At 45.4% G+C, this 19,891-nt stretch overlaps 1 protein-coding gene across 1 annotated transcript in view; it reads right to left on the bottom strand.

Annotated features, from left to right (window-relative positions):
- Window positions 1–5,580: 5,580 nt before the first annotated feature.
- tyw1 (tRNA-yW synthesizing protein 1 homolog) overlaps window positions 5,581–19,891 on the bottom strand; it is a 94,204-nt gene continuing 79,893 nt past the window's right edge. The window contains exons 15-16 of the mRNA XM_083773075.1: window positions 14,973–15,140; window positions 5,581–5,892 (exon numbers count right to left, since the gene is read on the bottom strand). Of these exons, the coding sequence (XP_083629201.1) occupies window positions 5,665–5,892; window positions 14,973–15,140 (396 nt within the window). The 3' untranslated portion in view covers window positions 5,581–5,664. The remainder of the gene's footprint in view (window positions 5,893–14,972; window positions 15,141–19,891) is intronic.

Below are 19,891 nucleotides of genomic sequence, written 5' to 3'. Positions count from 1 at the left end.
TGGTTCTATGGACCACACAGTGATACTATAGGAGCTGGTTCTATGGACCACACAGTGATACTAGGAGCTGGTTCTACAGACCACACAGTGACACTAGGAGCTGGTTCGACCGCACAGTGATACTAGGAGCTGGTTCTATGGACCACACAGTGATACTATAGGAGCTGGTTCTATGGACCACACCGTGATACTAGGAGCTGGTTCTATGGACCACACAGTGATACTAGGAGCTGGTTCTATGGACCACACAGTGACACTAGGAGCTGGTTCTATGGACCACACAGTGATACTAGGAGCTGGTTCTATGGACCACACAGTGATACTAGGAGCTGGTTCTATGGACCACACAGTGATACTAGGAGCTGGTTCTATGGACCACACAGTGACACTAGGAGCTGGTTCTATGGACCACACAGTGATACTAGGAGCTGGTTCTATGGACCACACAGTGATACTATAGGAGCTGGTTCTATGGACCACACAGTGATACTAGGAGCTGGTTCTATGGACCACACAGTGATACCAGGAGCTGGTTCTATGGAACACACAGTGATACTAGGAGCTGGTTCTATGGAACACACAGTGATACTATAGGAGCTGGTTCTATGGACCACACAGTGATACTAGGAGCTGGTTCTATGGACCACACAGTGATACTAGGAGCTGGTTCTATGGACCACACAGTGATACTAGGAGCTGGTTCTATGGAACACACAGTGATACTAGGAGCTGGTTCTATGGACCACACAGTGATACCAGGAGCTGGTTCTATGGACCACACAGTGATACTATAGGAGCTGGTTCTATGGACCACACAGTGATACTATAGGAGCTGGTTCTACAGACCACACAGTGATACTAGGAGCTGGTTCTATGGACCACACAGTGATACTATAGGAGCTGGTTCTACGGACTACACAGTGATACCAGGAGCTGGTTCTATGGACCACACAGTGATACTATAGGAGCTGGTTCTACAGACCACACAGTGATACTAGGAGCTGGTTCTATGGACCACACAGTGATACTATAGGAGCTGGTTCTACGGACTACACAGTGATACCAGGAGCTGGTTCTATGGACCACACAGTGATACTATAGGAGCTGGTTCTATGGACCACACAGTGATACTATAGGAGCTGGTTCTACGGACTACACAGTGATACTAGGAGCTGGTTCTATGGACCACACAGTGATACTATAGGAGCTGGTTCTACGGACTACACAGTGATACCAGGAGCTGGTTCTACGGACCACACAGTGATACTATCAAAGCCGTGGCCCAGCTAGTTGGAGCAGGTTCTACAGTCAGACCACCCACATTATAGCCAGGAGGTGTGCTGTGCTGGCCTGGGGAGCGAGGGCCAGATGGAGGCATGCATGATGACATGAACCTCTCAGGACTGGAGCTCTGCCCATGCACTGACACCCCACTCTCCCTGGACATCTGGCCCCAAACAGATACATTACACATACAGTGCATGCAGTATGCGCACGCACGCACACACGCGCACACACGCGCACACACACACACACACACACACACACACACACACACACACACACACACACACACACACACACACACACACACACACACACACACACACACACACACACACACACACACACACACACACACACACACACACACACACAGAAAAGCATGCACATACAGCACAAGCATACCCGGACACCTGCACACACACAGGCACGCACAAGTCTAATGAGAGCTGGAATGGAGGAGAGAGGGCACTGCTGCAATGAACTGACATCACATATTCTCTCTCCATCTCTCTTGTTTCTGGGACATCGTTGAGTCAGAGACTCTCTCTCTCTTCTGCCACACACACACACACACACACACACACACACACACACACACACACACACACACAGATAATTGGAAAACATTCCCAAACACATTTACATCTGCGAAAGCCATTATCACTCTCACATTCGTACGACCAGGCACATAATCATTAGGCCTGATTTATGCCTAAGTATTTACTCTAGAAGCTCACAACACGTCTCAGCGCAATGCATTGTGGGCTTGTAGATCAGCTAGTTTTGCTGAGCGACACAATGCATTGATTGCACCGTCTGACAATTTACAAGATAGGCATTTAGCATAAATAAACTTTCATAAATTCAGGGCGGCTGTGGCTCAGAGGTAGAGCAGGTCATCCAATGATCCGTGGGTCTACATGTCAAAGTGTCCATGGGCAAGACACTTTGCCTTACATTTACATTGCCTCAAATGAGTTGGTCGGTGGTGACTCGGTGCTAGCTTGCCACCATTGGTGTGTGAATGTGGGAAGTGAGGATGCTGGCGTCGACTGTTCGCCGCTTCACCTCCCAATGTATGAATGAATTAACCATTGTAAAGAGCTTTGAGCACTATAAAAATTCAATTCATTATAAATGCACACTTCCCTGACTCAAAGTGTTGATGAACAGAACCTCAGTAAAACTATGCCTAAACCTAAGCCTAACCTGTAAAACAAGCTAGCACCCCCTCAGCTAAGGTGTCAGCCAGAATGTCTGTCCTTCCATACATGTATGAATGGAAGTACATAATGCAACTGCATCTACTGTAAACTGACAAAGAAAGACAAGTAAATTCTCCTGTTACACACGTTTATTACAAAATGCACAAATACATGTGTACATACATACTGTAACCGTCGTTCTGCTCTTTTCCCACACAGGGAAACACTGGAGCAATATGGAAATAATAATAGCAAATAAAAAAAGCAAAAGCAAATCAACAATCAAACTGGACAGTTTCAAGTAACATTTGGATTCGGCGGCTTAGTAGGCCTACAGGACCAGAGAAGAGAGATGAGCCTGGCAGAAGGCAGGGAGAATGGAACAGGATTGTGCGTACAGTAGGCTATAGTATACAGTGAGTAGCCTGACACTTTATAGGATCACTGTTTAGAACTCTTTTCATTGTTTATTTTGAGCCACAGACCACCATTTTGATGACATTTAGCCTCAGTATTTTGTTATTGTTGGATAAGATCTTGTCCACAATTCCATGATGTATTGATGTTGGTATACCATTAGGAGAGATAACAGGCAAACAGGTCAAAATAACTATTCTTCTTCATTCTCTAATTGTGTAGACTTCCTGTAAATTAAGTAATGCAGACAATAATTTAACTCTTGAGAGTGTAAAATTATTTAACACTCAAGAGTTAAAGATCTATAAGGGTCCATATGGTTACCAACTGTCCATCATTTAGCTGGGGACCACCTGGAACCCCCTCAAGGACCACTGCTTGAGAGCCGCTGCTGTAAGTGGCACAATGGAGCTGAGATAACAAGGAATTCATATTAAAGTATACACAAAACATATCTATTTTTTTTGGTCTGTTTCCAATGTGCATAAAGAGCGGTGCCCATGGGGCCTACTTGGAATGATGCAAGTTGGAAATGCAAGTCCCGGCCACCCGGATATTATGTCTGTGTCCCTTTTATGCCCATATATGTAGTTCTTTGTCAGGCATGCCCAAATATGGAGTATATGCAGACGTCCTAATGATCTCAGAACAGGCCAGCTCCGACCCCTGGCAGGGGCCCTGTCCAGAGCCCGGGCAGAGGCCTTTTTGGGGCGAGTACAGAATGCAAGATGCCATCCAGACCGATATCGATGCGCTTCTGGTGAACGCTCTGCCGCAGCAAAATCCCATCCGTCAACAGATGGCAGCACTCTTGGTTTAGATCACATACGACACAACTGTGGGCAGACGAGTGTAGAATGAAGCTGTGGGAGCGGGCATCAACATGTGGCTGGTTTGCCGCTATTAGAGCTTGGCGAACATCGACACGATCTGCCGAGCAAACTAGAAATGGAGACGCCCCCCCCCGCAGTGTGGAGGAGTAGGTTTGGATTCCCCCCCTCACGTGGATGTTATTATTGTTCTGTTATTATTATTATGTTGTTCTAAAGACTATTAAAAACTTGATCCAAAAAATAATAATAAATACTCATAGGAGGGCTGTGGGCAGTTCAGAAACCCGTCTTCCAGTTACATCATCGTTTTTTTCAACTAACAACATGGGTATGTCATCTTTTTGCTGCTTTCCATGACAGTGTAACTGGAATTATGTATATAGTTCACACCTCCTTGCTAGTATTATTCTGATGTTGTTTGTCACAGACCAAGGACCACAATGAAAATAAGTCGAAAGACTATCCTTGACGTTTCCCAGGTGAACATGGTGGAACTTGTTTTTCGTGCTTGACGTCTGTTATAATCTGATCGCCCATGGCTGTGTACTTGTACGTGAGATCACAGTGTACTTGATATGTATTGTGTACTGCCTGAGCTGTAGCATACTTTATAGTTAGACATCTCAGACAGCAAGGTCAGCCTTGCTGCAGTTAGCGGTTATTATGTCTCAAGTGTTGTTGTCACGTCATTGGGATCCAGCTCTATAAATGTTCCTGTGTGTGTAATACATTTTGTGATACTGTCTCCTGTCGCGTTATTGTTCTCCCGGGCCCGCCGCCGCTGTCGCCGTACCAAAGGTATACTTCAACCGGATTGTCACACACACCACCCAGCCGGCACACACTACCCGTCTGTCAAACCAGACGAGGGTCCAGTACTTAGAGTTTACAACGTCGTCTAATAAAATCAAATAAAATCATGAATCCTTGCTACACCACATATTACTATTAGCCCTATATACCTTACCTATATGACTAAGCGTGGCACACATTTCTAATGAGTGTGTTGAGTGTTCAAGGTTAACCTGGGAAAGAACTGCAGCTACACAACATGAGTTGACATGTGGGGGGAAAAGATTGGACCTGCTTGAACATCCTGTGCATGTCCCGAGCTGCCAGCATTAGAAGAAGCTTTATTGTTAAAGTGTCAGAAAGGAAAGAAATGTGTTGTGTGTCGCTCGCCGGCACTACATAAACAGCATGATCCTTCCCAAATGCCTCCATTCTGGGCAATAAAAGCCACAGCCATTGACATGTAATAGTGATCAGAAAGGAGAGGAAATATTCAAGGTGTGAGGTCCTAAAAGTAGAGAAGAGAGGAACTTTTAATGGAACAGTGAGGTGGAATGACTGAAGAATCAGAGGTCCAGCAAACAAATCAAACCTGCAGAGCGAAGATTAAAAAAAAGTTCAAGTTCATAGTGGAATGCTTTGAGAAACAAAAAAAAACAACACAAAGGAGAAAAGGTTTGTGTGAAACCACCCGCTTTGGATGTTATCAACCGATAATCATTCACCTGTCGGTAACTTATCCCTCGAATACAATCTCCTGGACTCCAGGCTCCAGGACCTGGAGCCTACTGGCTGCTGTTAGGAAAACGGGGAAGTGAAATGACTGCTGCCGAAGCCAAAACATCATGAAACTGACTTACGACTTACTGACTTGCCGGTTACGACGGAGGTCAGGGTTAGATTTAGGGTTTTAGTGTTAGTAATAGTCGGACAACGCAGCCGACACGTCGGACGTCTCTGCGTTTCCTAATCACAGCCAGTAGGCTCAGGCGAGCCTTGCATTCGACTGATAAAGTAACCTACTGGTGATTACCAGATGTAATCTGCGAGTGAAACTCGGCGTGCATACAAACTCCTCGTTCCAAGTAGTCATTTCATTAATATGTGCAACAACTTCACTCCCTCTATTCTCAGCATCCGGAGATGTTTTTGGCCTTGTTGCTGCGCCGCTGGAAGCGCGTCTCGGCGGGATCAAAGCCTTGCTCCTGGGCTCCGAACAGAGCCCAGCGGGGCGTCTTGGCCATGTAGTCCAGGGCAGAGAAGCTCTGCAGTCCCCCGTTCTGTTCATCATGGGCCGCCACCAGCTCCTGGAAACGATCGTAGTCGATCCACGTCCACCACTCGCCCTCCACTTTGAACTGGACACACACACGGCAGACGAGACAAACAGAGGAGATAGAAAACTGTAGCAATGTGCATCATGTAGTTTGTTTATTAACAAGGGACAATGGACTTAAGATGTTTTCAAAAAGGAAGAACTGGAAAAGATATGGGTGCTATAAAATCCAGACATTAAATGTACTGCTTTAGCACGAAGCCACTCAAAGCAAATCACAGAAAATGCACTCTGGACAAAAATGGCATTCATAATCTCGCTCCCTATAGCGACCGGAGGACTAACTAACCGACCCTACTATAGACGCGTGTCGGTGACGCATCAAATGCAACCGTAAGTTATTATTATTTTTAAAACCAATCACGTCGATTATACAAGGTCACGGAAGGGGGTTAGCCTTAGCGATACATAAAAAGGCAATATCTCTCACTTGTCCAATTATAGACATTCTGTTGGACATCATGGCACCACTGAGGGTATGGGAATTTAGATTTAAAACAGCCATTACATGCTTCTTTTAATCTCTGTGAGTCATTGAAGGAACTGGTACGGTTTTACCCGCTACTCTGCTAATGAACCCTGAGGGCTTTAAAAAAGGAGGCCTGCTGGGAGTTAATGTAACAAGGAGGGAAGCAATTTGTTCAGCCGGAATCTCAATAGAACGTGCAGAGTTAAAGTATTCCAGTCTCTAAGCAACACAGTGTGATTGTATGGAACAAGACAGCCTCTTGTGATGAAAAATGTGACCCTGCACCATCGATTAAAAGCCAGATCTACAAGCTCACAGCGTGTCCCCTTTGTGCCGCGCTGCGAGCTTGTATGTCTGCTATTTTTGAAATCTTGAAAGTGTGAGAACTACTGATTTAGAAGAGGGCGTTTGTAGAATCGGCCTCAGTTCTTAAAGGCTGTAATAAGACACCTGGGGAGCAGTGAGGGATTAAATGCTTCAACTCAGACTGTGAGCCTCAGGGAGGGGAGAACCGGCAACCTTCTGATGACCAGATGGCCTCTCAGTCACACTCAACTACCTGAGGTCTGCCAGATGCCAACGCACTGCACTGTACATTATGCAACAGGGCGTTTCCAGGAAGCAGTCAGATTGGTTGAAATAGCCATCTAGCCCGGCTTCAAACCAGCATGATGGAACGCCTAATCAAAAACATAAAATCACACCCGTGTGAAGTGAGTGGTGCAACTCCGTGTGGGGGTCCCTGGGGGTCCCCGGGGGTTCCAGACCCACAGGAACACGGTCAGGGTGCTGGCCCGGTTCCGGCGAGCCGCTGAGCCAAAGTCCGAAACGGTAGAGAAATGAGATTTACCATGTGGGGGTCTCCGGGGGTCCCCAGGGAGTCCCTGGGGGGGTCCCCGGAACATCCAGACCCCCAGGGTCGTGCCCAGGGGGCCGGGCCGATTCCGGCGAGCCGTCCCACGTCCGAAACGGTTGAGAAATGAGAGTTACCGTGTGGGGGTCCCTCTACTGTACTGTACTGTACTGTCACTGTACTGTCTGGCACACCCAAAATCATATATACACTTAATATATGTGTGTGTGTGTGTGTGTGTGTGTGTGTGTGTGTGTGTGTGTTTGTGTGTGTGTTAGGTTGCGCACAGGTGGTGAAAAACAACCATGCTATTTTCGTGCTCAGCCTCATACCCACCCAGGCAGGCACACACACACAGCTCCGTAAGGGAGTGGTTTCACCACTCAAAAATCAGCTGTGCCAAGTCTCGCTGCTCTTTTTGCCAGGCTAGCGATTTTCCAGGGACATTTTCGGTCGTAGTGGCTACATCTGTCATTAAATAAATTATGTATTTTTAGTGAATGTCTTAGTTAGTTGTAATCAAACTGTCGTATAATCGCAATATTACACACAGACAAGCTGCCTATAACAGCCGAAACAGAACAGTATTTGGCAAGTTGTTTGTTTGGCTTTGCTTTTTGTCATGCCAGCTATTCTTAGGCCACTCATGGTCAGTTTATGCACATGGCCCAGGCTTCCGAATATCAGTATGGCAAATCTACAGCGATACCCCAAGTTTGTTATACTTCCAAGTAATGGTTGATACTTGGTTGAATATTTATCTTGGAATGCCTGGTCCATGTACAAATCAAAGACACAGCCCACCTCCAGAATCAGGACCTCCTTGTGACTGGTGTCAACAAAGACAACATCAGGTGTATTCGGAATGTTAGCAAAGACATTGCATGCACAGCTAAACCAATCTGGTAACACTCTTGAATGTTTATACATTGCTGCACTAGATGGCACATACTTTCGAACTGCATCAGACACTAGGTCAACAATCCAGTTTTTGTATGCACTACATCCATTTGTTATGTGTGCGATGGATTCAAGGTGTTGTTCAGAATCAGGATGGTTTATACAGAGTGGAGACTAAACCTAAACCTAAACCTAAGCCTAAACCTACTAACCCCCCGAACGTCACCTCCCGACGCAATCTCAAATCCCTAAACCCCTCCTCCCTCTCATCCTCTATTCTCTCCTCTCTACCCTCCCTGGAGTCATTCCTCTCCCTCTCACCTGACACTGCAACCTCATCCTTCCTCTCCTCTATCTCATCTGCATTCGACCAACACTGCCCGCTCTCATCCAGGCCAGCTCGCCCATGTCCACTGGCTCCCTGGCTATCTGAAACTCTCAGATCTGAACGAACACCTCTAAGGGCAGCCGAAAGAAAGTGGCACAAGACGAAGCTACCAGATGACCTTTCACACTTTCACTCACTCCTCTCTGCCTTTGCCCACTCACTAACCACTGCTAAAACCTCTTTCTACCACACCAAAATCCAATCCTGTACTTCTAACCCAAGGAAGCTCTTCTCCACTTTCACCTCCCTCCTTAAACCCCCTCCCCCCACTCAACCTTCATCCCTCACTGCTGATGATTTTGTCAACTACTTCGAGAAGAAGGTTGATGATATCAGCAGCTCCTTTCCTCCCCTCCCACATAAAGTGGCATCTGACTCAACCAACACCAACCCCAACATACCATGCATGTCCTCCTTCTCTCCTCTTTCCCCAGACGAGGTTCTACAACTAGTAACATCCTCTAGACCTACCACTTGTCCTCTTGACCCTGTCCCGTCTCCAATCTTCCAGACCATCGCACCTGATCTACTCCCCTTCATCACCTCCATCATCAACACCTCAGTAACCTCAGGCTGCGTCCCATCTGCCCTCAAGTCAGCCAGAGTAACACCACTCCTCAAAAAACCAACCCTTGACCCCTCAGATGTCAAGAACTACAGACCGGTATCACTCCTTTCATTTATTTCTAAAACCATTGAACGTGTCGTCTCCAACCAGCTCTCTCTCCATCTCTCACAGAACAACCTGCTGGATCCCAACCAGTCCGGATTCAAGAAGGCCCACTCCACAGAAACTGCCCTGCTGGCAGTCACAGAAGCACTACATGCTGCCCAAGCTGCTTCCCACTCTGCAGTACTGATTCTCCTAGACCTATCAGCAGCATTTGACACAGTGAACCACCAGCTGCTCCTAGACACCCTAGCGGACCTAGGCATCGGTGGAACGGCACTAAAGTGGTTCTCCTCCTACCTAACCGACCGGACCTACCAGGTTTCCTGGAAAGGTCTGTTATCATCCCCCCGAACCCTCCAAACTGGGGTCCCACAGGGATCTGTACTTGGTCCCCTCCTTTTCTCACTGTACACTAAATCCCTTGGCACTATCATCTCTGCTCACAATATATCCTATCACTGCTACGCCGATGACACACAATTGTTCCTATCCTTCCCCCCCTCTGCCACTCAGGTGGAAGAGCGCATCACTGCATGCCTGGCTGACATCTCACAGTGGATGTCCTCCAACCACCTCAAGCTGAACCCAGACAAGACTGAGCTTCTCTTCTTCCCAGCTAAGTCCTGCCCTATGCGGGAGCTAACTATTTCCGTAGACAACGCCCTGGTAACGTCTGTCCCAACAGCCAGGAATCTTGGTGTTGTCCTGGACAGTCAGCTCTCGTTCAAAGCTCACATCACAGCTGTCACTCGATCATGTAGGTTCACACTCTATAACATACAACGAATTAGACCGTTCCTCACCCAGGAATCAGCCCAGCTCCTAATCTAGACAACAGTCCTGTCAAAACTCGACTATTGTAACTCCCTCCTTACTGGCCTACCAGCATGTGCACTTAAGCCTCTCCAGCTGATCCAAAATGCAGCAGCTCGCTTGGTCTTCAACCAGCCAAAATTCTCACATGTCTCCCCCCTGCTCCGCTCCCTCCACTGGCTGCCGGTCGCTGCCCGCACAGAATACAAAACTCTGATGCTGGCATTCAAAGCAACCAAAGGTATGGCTCCCCCATATCTTGCAAGTATGATTGAACCCTACAAACCCTCCCGCGCACTCAGATCAGCCAACGCAGGGAAACTGGAAGTACCCTCACAAAAAACACCGGGACAACGCTCCACACGTCCCAAACTCTTCTGGCTCCAAAACTGTGGAATGCACTTCCCATTGCAGTCAGAACTGCAGCATCACTCCAAATCTTCCGCCGTAGCCTGAAAACCCACCTTTTCAGACTCCATCATGGCCCATAGCACTTACCCTAACCCCTTAGATAGCATTTCTGTTGGCTTAGATAGCATTTGACACAGACTTATAGCATGTTATGTAGACATCACTATAATTGTATTGTATATAGTCATAGCACGCCATAGTACATATGTATAGCATAGTAGTAAATATGTATAGTTTATATGTATAGTGTATGTATAGTTTCATTATATAGATATTCCACTGTTACTTTCTTAGCTTACGCATGTTTCATGATAAATGCTTTTATGTGATGTATTCCCATGCTTTTGTTCTTGCTTAAATGTAAGTCGCTCTGGATTAAGAGCGTCTGCTAAATGTCTAAATTGTAAATTGTAAATTGAGACACACACACACACACACACACACACACACACACACACACACACACACACACACACACACACACACACACACACACACACACACACACACACACACACACACACACACACACACACACACACACACACACACACACAGCAATTAGAACGCAGTGCCATTCTCTTTTCCCTGAGCTGCCTCCAACACTGTTACTTTATTATACATATATAGGAAAAGAAGATGTAGTCCGCACACTGTTTTGTAGCCGCCAAGGAAAAATGTATTGAAGTTAAAGATGACAACGTTTCGACCGCCAATGGGTCTTCATCAGGCATACCTGGCGAAGACCCACTGGGGGTCGAAATGGAAGGAGAGAGTGTGAGTTAAAGTTGTTGTTGTTGTGTGTGTGTGTGTGTGTGTGTGTGTGTACGTGGCGTGCACATGCATGTGTATATAAGGCAGTAGTAACAGCAGTAAATGGGGAGATTGTGAGTAAATGAATGAAGGTGTCTAAAGTGGTGGCACAACTTGCGTGCTTATAGATCACACTTAAGTAAGAAGAAAGACGGTGATGAAGAGAGAGAACCAAAGAGGAAGAAGGCGTAAATCAATGCAGTGAAATATTGATTTTGGCCTTGTTGGCCGGCTTGTGACGGATGGAGCATTAAGGGAACAACTGGCTCTTTAACAGCTTTTTCCGTGGTTGGGAAGTGTGCAACTGTGCATGTACTGCATAATATAATAATAATAATCTGTCAAAATGTCTTCATAAAACAATTTATTTTGGGGGCACGTGGAGCCTGCAGTCGGTAGTGCTGTCGCCTCACAGCTAGAAGGTCCTGGGTTCAATTCCCGCTGGGGACGCTGGGGGCGTGTTCTCTCCTCCACGTCATCAGTGGGTGGGGTTGGCGAAAGGGCCTTTCTGTGTGGAGTTTGCATGTTTTGATCATTTTTATTTTTTGTTTATCTTTATGTTCTCCCCATGTCCCTCACAAAAAACATGCAGTAGCCCTGGTCTCTAAACTTCCCCCCCCTGGCCAGCTGTGGCGCCTGTTGGAGGGGAAGGGAACTGGTTGGAATAACGTGTTCCTTCCCTGTGTGTCCAACCAGGGAAACTCCCCCTGTCAGGTGAAAAGTCCGTTGCTCTCCCCAGTGTAGAACCCAGGATTACATTTGATAATTGACACTGGGTGAAAAATGGAAAAAAGATATAAAATAATTATCCCCTCTATATTTATATAGAAAGAGAGGGGATGTTGAGTTGTGGGAGCGTGCTAAGGGGATATTGTATGTCCTGTTCCAAAGATGGGCAAAGATTAAGCTGCTTTTAAAAAGATGTAGTTCACGACGTGTCACATCGCCACATGTCCCAACTTGACGCACTGTGAGCTTGTAGATCGGCTATTCACAGCATCATATCATAATGACAGAGTATAAATTACTCATTCTAATCATTTCAGCAGATGCTTTCCTCTCTCTCTCTCTCTCACACTCTGCTATTAGGCTGATTTCCAAGGGGGAACACAGACGTAATGCTCGGTTAATTACCTCATCACACACATCGAGGGTAAGCAAAGATAGAGAGATAACAAACAAGGAGGAGGAGGGAATTCAAAAGAAGTGAGAGCTCCGACTCCGGTATTGTAATATAAGTTTACTGGGGCTTGATCCAGTTACCGGCCTACTTGGGAACAATGCAAGTTAGGATCAATGAAAATCGGGAATGTATAAGTCCTTTAATGCACGTTATTGTTCCATAGCAGGTAAGGTATGCTGCAAAGCAGACAGCAAAACAACGAACATGTTTCGGTGTGTAGCCTTCGTCAGCGTTGCCTGGCCATACATGGGATTATGGGGGTGTTGGGGGGGGGGGGGTATCGGCGGAAAATCCTTGTGTAGTGATAATCTTCCATGGAGATTGTATGGAGAATGTCTGAAGAGAGCAAACCGACTGTGAAAAGTGGACTGACTAAGAAATCAATCGGCAGATGTGGGGAATTCGGCAGGTGTAGGCTGGGGTTTGCCAATTGGCAATCAATTGGCTCAGGCAGAGCCTGGAAAGTGGACGTAGGCTCATTAGGTCCACTGGCAGAGCCTGACCAGAGCGGTTCTGAACAACCGTGAATCTGACCGACTCAAGGCCGGGCACTGCACTCCACGTGGTGGTGTGGAAAGCGTGTGTCGAATTTGAAGTACACACACACCGCGCGCACACACACACACACTACAGTATATTGTTTGCTGGTTTGTTTGTTTAAATACTGTATGCAAGCTGACATCCCATGTGAATAAGTTAAACTCGCGCAAATCAATACATGGGGAAATGGTACAGTAGCTGGGGAGAGGTATTATCCCATTCTGACCGGGCACCCATTTTGGTGTCAGCATCATGTTATGCTTTAGCTATTGAAAAATAGCAGATCTACAAGCTCATATCGCGCCACCGAGTGGCGCGATACGAGCTTGTAGGTCTGCTATTTTTGAAAAATCGAAGAACGACTGACATTTTTAGAATCTGATCTCAGGTCAGAATGGGTTCATCAGACCAGTGTGTGTCCGGCGGAAACCTCGTATGAATCTGATCTCAGGTCAGAATGGGTTATTGATGCTGTGTCTCCCCAGCAGGGGGCAGAGTACAATGGGGGAGAGGTATTATTGATGCTGTGTCTCCCCAGGGGACAGCGTACGATGAATCAACATGAAGGAACACACTGAGAGCAGCGATCAATACAACAGTGGCTGAGGAAGACATGATCATATAAAAGTCTCTTTGATGGAGTTTTTACAGCAGGCTATAGAAAAGATCCATAGAAAGAGTGAGTAAATGAACCCATTGAGACCTGCTGGAAGGCATGTGTGTCGCGATAGGCATACCACAAGAATAACATTAAGAGACAAGGGGGGGAAAAGAACATATTTAGGAAAAGGTAATACACAGTACAGTACATTTGTCTATTGTGAATGAATGAATGAATGAATGATTTTTTTTTTTTTTCGTGTCTTGTTGTTAAAGCCCATCCCTTACGGGATTATAAGACACCAAGAACATAAATAAACAGTATCACGTTCACTTCCCACACAGAAGTTATACCAAGTATTTGATCAAACAAAAACAGAAACATATACGTTTTCTTTGTCCGTATGTCCCAAGCTTTCTCTATATATTCTGCTAATGCAAATATCTTCTGTTCGAAAATCCATCTCAGTCGCTCTGCATCACTGCACCACATCAGATCTATATTTTTTACATCTGTTAAATAACTTTTGACGTAGCTCATGATACAACGGGCAATAGAAAATAAAATGGAACTCATTCTCAATATCATTTATATCACAATAGGTGCAAATACGTTCTTCTTCTGTAACTCCTCTATACCTCCCAGTCTCAAGGTGCAAGGGCAAGATCCCAGAACGAAGTTGGGCACATAGGGGTCTTTGTCTTTTGGATAATGGGGCACAGACGTACTTTTCACTAGCATAACAGCTTTTTATCGTAACAAATGTTCTCAGCTTTGGTTTGTACAATATGTCCTGTGGCCATTTGTTCTGAAATAAACTATAAAGTGTGTCTTTAACCATGGAGATGTTTACAACACTGTTATTTAGAAAACTGTCATGTAACCCAGTTCTTACAAGAGTGTCCTCTATTGCACTCGCCCATGCACCTTTTACTGTGTGTGTTTGTGATTATTATTGGCCACTAGAATGCAGCTGACTAGTAAAATCCTGACTTGGGTGGTATGTGTAGTATTTGGTTCATACAAAGCTGAACAAACCTACTTTGTTCAGAGTACAACGTTAACTCCTGTGGGATTTATCCAGCTGCTCCAGCTCTCAACATTGCAGATTGTTGACCTGGCCGGGGCTCGCGCTCTTGTGCGTGCTTTTCTTGCACATGCCGTTGATTGACAATTAAACAACGCACATGCATCCAAAGCATCCTTTTTTCACGTTCCGTTATTATTAGCCAAGGGCCGGAAAAACTATAAGATTTTATAAGATTTAATGTATTTGATTAAATCTATTTTGACAGCACTTTATGGATGGTCTCTATGGATGGTCAACGGAAGTAAGTATGTTTTACCACCAATCTTTAAGCTAAAAATTACAAACTATATATTTGATCTATTTTGCTTAAAAATAGATGCACATTGTTTTGATGGATGGTCAATGGAAGTAATAAGCATGTGTCTTACCTTTGTGTGTGCGAGAAGCAGGCAGTTGGAATGCTCGTGTTCACAGGCGATCTCGTACTGAGGCAGCATGTCAGCCAGCCGCTGGACGAAGCTGACCACTTCCTGGTGCCAGGGGACGTTGGCCATGGTCAGAGTACTGGCAGAGCTCTCCCCGCAGTACGTCACGCCCTGGGTGTGGACACACAGACAGAGGCAGGGCCAAATAAATACCCCCCACTGTTGACCTGCAGAGGGTATAGGCCAATAAATACCCCCCACTGTTGACCTGCAGAGGGTATAGTCCAAATAAATACCCCCCACTGTTGACCTGCAGAGGGTATAGTCCAAATAAATACCCCTCACTGTTGACCTGCAGAGGGTATAGTCCAAATAAATACCCCCCACTGTTGACCTGCAGAGGGTATAGTCCAAATAAATACCCCCCACTGTTGACCTGCAGAGGGTATAGGCCAATAAATACCCCCCACTGTTGACCTGCAGAGGGTATAGGCCAATAAATACCCCCCACTGTTGACCTGCAGAGGGTATAGACCAATAAATACCCCCCACTGTTGACCTGCAGAGGGTATAGACCAATAAATACCCCCCACTGTTGACCTGCAGAGGGTATAGGCCAAATAAATACCCCCCACTGTTGACCTGCAGAGGGTATAGGCCAATAAATACCCCCCACTGTTGACCTGCAGAGGGTATAGGCCAATAAATACCCCCCACTGTTGACCTGCAGAGGGTATAGGCAAACATTGAGACACAAGCCTGACAGGAAGACGTTTGAAAACACAGTCACATACATATTGTATACAACCCCCCCCCCCCCCCCCCCCCCTCCTCACCCCTCCAAAAAGAAGAAAAAATAACACTACAAATAACTAAAATAAGAAAGAATAACACCTGTGTGCTGTTTGGTAATGAAAATTCTTCAACAAAGTCTACAGGCAGTAGTTTCAATCTTTCTCCAAGTTCCCCTGTGCCCTCGAGCCTCGACCAACCAATTTAGAAATAAAATGGACACAATTCCCTGTCGTGCCTTCCCCAGCGGTGCCGGTCGATCCATCTAGGCCTCTCCAGTGGTGGGAAAGTGTTTTTCTCTACAGATGCAGAAGGAAGTCCGAGTGGACACAGAAAGAGAGTATACATGTTTTGGAATATTTCTTCCAGTACTTTGTTTGACGTTCCTGTGAACCATATTCGACAGTTGACAGGGTTTAAACTAAACAGTTCTGTCTCCAGACTTAGAATTGAGAAACGAACGGTATTCAGTGCACACATGAAAAAACATTCAATGCGGTACAATGTGCTTTTCTGTGTTCCAATAAATGTGGGCTCAATTTACAACCCCCGGGTGATATCAAACTAGCTGGCACTAGTCGGCACGCCACACAATCTGATCATGGACTTACATGTAAAGGGAGCACAATGTTGTTAACACATTTAGGCCTGACGTCGAAATAAAAAAAAAGTCCTCTGAAAGAATATATATTTCAAAGATTTGTGCCGCATTTTCACGATTTTTCAAAAATAGCAGACCTACAAGCTCGTAGATCTGCTATTTTTGAATAGCTAAAGTATAACATATGCTTAGTTAAAACACCAAAAGGGTTTCCCGTACAGAATGGGTTAAGACTGGGCATCTATCAAACTCAGCATCTTGGCAGAACACTCAACACAGTCCGTGTGGACTTTGAATAGGGTTTGGAGAGTCAAAATGAATTTAATTTAACTGCAGAGGTGTAGCCTGGCTTCCAACCTGATTCGCTACGTTCCGTGAATTTTTCCCCGAGTAGCCAAGTGACAAAACCAAATCCCGGTGAATCAGGCTGCAAACGAGGCTAGCAGAGTGGGCAACCATGGCGATCTTGATGGGCTACGTTGTGGATCGAAAGCTCAGATAAAAACATCCATTCATACCGAGGAAAAGGCTGCACTTAAGCTCCACCAATATACAGTGGTGGAAAGTAACTAAGAACTAAGTATTTTTTTGAGATATTTGTACTTTATTTGAGTATTTTCCATGTCCACTACATTTAAAACATTTACTAGTTACTACTTTGATTATTATTCCAAAATATAGCCACTTTAGCCCATATACATTTTGACCATTTTAAAATAGCCAATCTACAAGCTCACAATGTGTTTTGCGAACTTGCGATGCAACGCATTGTGAGCTTGTAGATCTGCTATTTTGTAAGATTTGTATACATTTGAAAACAGGAAAATCTGCACAGTGATTACTTTCTACTTTTGGAACTTTAAGTACATTTTGATTCCAATACTTTTATACTTCTTACTCAAGTACATTTTGAATTCCAGACTTTATCTTGTAACAGAGTAAAAGTTCTAGATTGCAGTATTGATACTTTTACTTAAGTAAAACAATTAAGTACTTCTTCCACTTTACCGATCTGTAATAAGAATGTACCGTAGAGATTCAGCTGGTACACTGAGATTTTAATAACATAAAGAAAAAAATCATAATAAATGTGTCGCTGTATGATATAAAAGAAATCCTTCAATTGTTTAAATCTGACAATATGCACAGTCTGTATAGCATCTGAATCGCAAAAAAAAAAACAATCCAACGTATACCATCGAAGTTCATTTCAAGTATGGCTAATTCACCCCCACCGCAAACAATTTTTTTTTGCACATTATCTCCAATCAGTGGATGAGAGAAACGCTGTCTGGGGTGAAAAACCATCTGGCCTTGCCTGTGACATCAACCAACGAGAGAGAGCTAATGAGAGATGAACAACAGCTCCCTGAGCGTGACACAGGAAAGCTAATGGGCTGTGGGGATCGTAGCAAAGAGCCCACGATGACACCGGGAGGATTAACGTGGGCATTGGCTCTTAACCCATTTTGGGTGGGGACCTGGCACGAAACATTTTCAGAGGTGGGTCGGTGGGCAAATGCATATAATTTCGGGGTGTCCTTGACATGAAAAAGTTTGAGCACCACTGACAAAAAAATAGGTTTTTCCGAAAACTGTCAGGATTTAGAAGACATTTTTTTAATCTGGTCTCAGGTCTTAATGGGTTAACACACACACTCAAACACTCCCACAGACACTCATCCATTCTCACAATGGACACAGAAGGGCTGAGCGCATTGGTGTTGTTGTACAGATTTTACGGTGTCTTAATTAAAATGGCTTCGTTTAGCAGCCTCGTCACGGAGTCGTCAGTTGAAACGTTCCCTTTCCACCAAGGTCGTTTTTCCTCAGCGTAGCATACGGTATCGTTTTGAATTCTGCGCTGCCCGTTCACGTGTGGTGTTTTCATCACGGACGGGCGAAACGTTGTTTGGTTAAAATAAAGAGAGTAAACATAATTATCGTGTGTGGACTTTCCTTTCTTTGTTTGGACAGGAGCGCTGTGTGTTTTCAACGCTTTGGTGGAGTGGACACACAAGACTGTGCATATTCAACTCAGGTGGTCACGGGCTACAGGGCGGGTGTGTGGAGGATGTGTGGGTCCAACCTGGCTTGCGGGAGAGTGCTGAAAGCAAGCTGCCATGCAGCCAGCAGTCATGTCAAAGTCAGTGACATTTGCCTGAAGGTAGCACATTCCTGCAACTTACTTACTGCCCTTTATGCCGTCTGGCATGTAGCCTAGGGCATCAACAAAGGATCTCCATTCCCGTCTGTTCTGGGCCAACGTACTGTACACTCCTGCCTGTATGAAACCAACTACCAAGCCAGAGGCAATGTGCCATAGCAGCATGATGATGTACATAGAATACCTGTCGGGTCATTTCGTCTAGTCGTTAGTAGTTGTTGTGTATATGTGTAACCGTATACTGTAGTGTACGTCCATCGATTGCTTAATGTTTAGTTGTGTAAAGCACTTTGAACACAACTCTTTGATGTTGTGCTACAGTAAGCCTCTTGGTCCCAAGGCTCTTATTAAGGCTGCTATATAAAGTACAGCAGCCTTGTGTTCATACAACAGAAAGAGTGGGTATTGGGTGAGACTCTCGTTATGTATCTTTCAGGACCTTTCACTGCCTCGTCTCAACCATTACTCTATGGCTCTGGTCTCAGAATTTGACATTCCGTTTCTCTCCAAAGTTGAATGTTGCCACCACTGTTGGAGCAGCTATAAACTACACAGGTTCATCCCGATGTTCTGGGCATTATTGTAAAGTTAGTGTTTACAGACTAACATCAGTCACTCTACCATTCAATGTAGTAGAAGACCTTGCCTGTTTACACCGCAGATAGGTCGTCTCCGCCAACAGGAAATACGTTCACTGCGACCAGGCCAGGGGACCCGTCTCTGAACGTGTCTTTATGTACCGAGTGGCATACCGATTTACAACTTTAACGCCTGTTGGGTCACAGGACTGAGGAGCAGTGCAGCAGATATGATCGCTGGTAGATACCAGTGAGCTGGACGGAGGATGTGGCTGCATGCGGCCAGCACAGGGAGGAGGGGAGGGAGGTGGGGCAGAATAATTGAACGGCCAGCACAGGGAGGAGGAGGGGAGGTGGGGCAGAAGAATTGATGGGGAGTCTCGGTGTTATCAGCCTTGCCTGGAGGCTCGCTGAATAAAGAGCAACTACCCAGAGCCCCCAGTATAAATCATCAGGAAGAGTGAGAGAGAGAGAGAGATAGGAGAGGATGTATAAAATGTACAGTGGTGGAAAGTAACAAAGTTAAGTTTTAAGTACTGTGCTGTGACATTCTGCATAATGAGTACTGTTGGGGTTATTCTTGCTATGTACAGTATATAGCAACATAAAAATTTTGTCATTTTTGAATAAATATTCGATTTTCTTTTCTCCGAAAACCTAGGGCCCTTTCTGAAACCAATCCCTTGACTTGAAGTGCTCTCGGGAGGTTCCCTCGTCAGGAAGTGCCCCTCCAGCTGAATCAAGTTGCCTTGATTAGGGTGCTGGGTTTAAAAAACACTCGCCC

This window comes from Protomyctophum parallelum (genome assembly GCF_964188405.1).
Source record: "Protomyctophum parallelum genome assembly, chromosome: 9".
NCBI classification, from domain to species: Eukaryota; Metazoa; Chordata; class Actinopteri; order Myctophiformes; family Myctophidae; genus Protomyctophum; species Protomyctophum parallelum.
The sequence above is the reverse complement of the archived record's forward strand: the minus strand, read 5'-3'. Positions and strand labels throughout refer to the sequence as shown.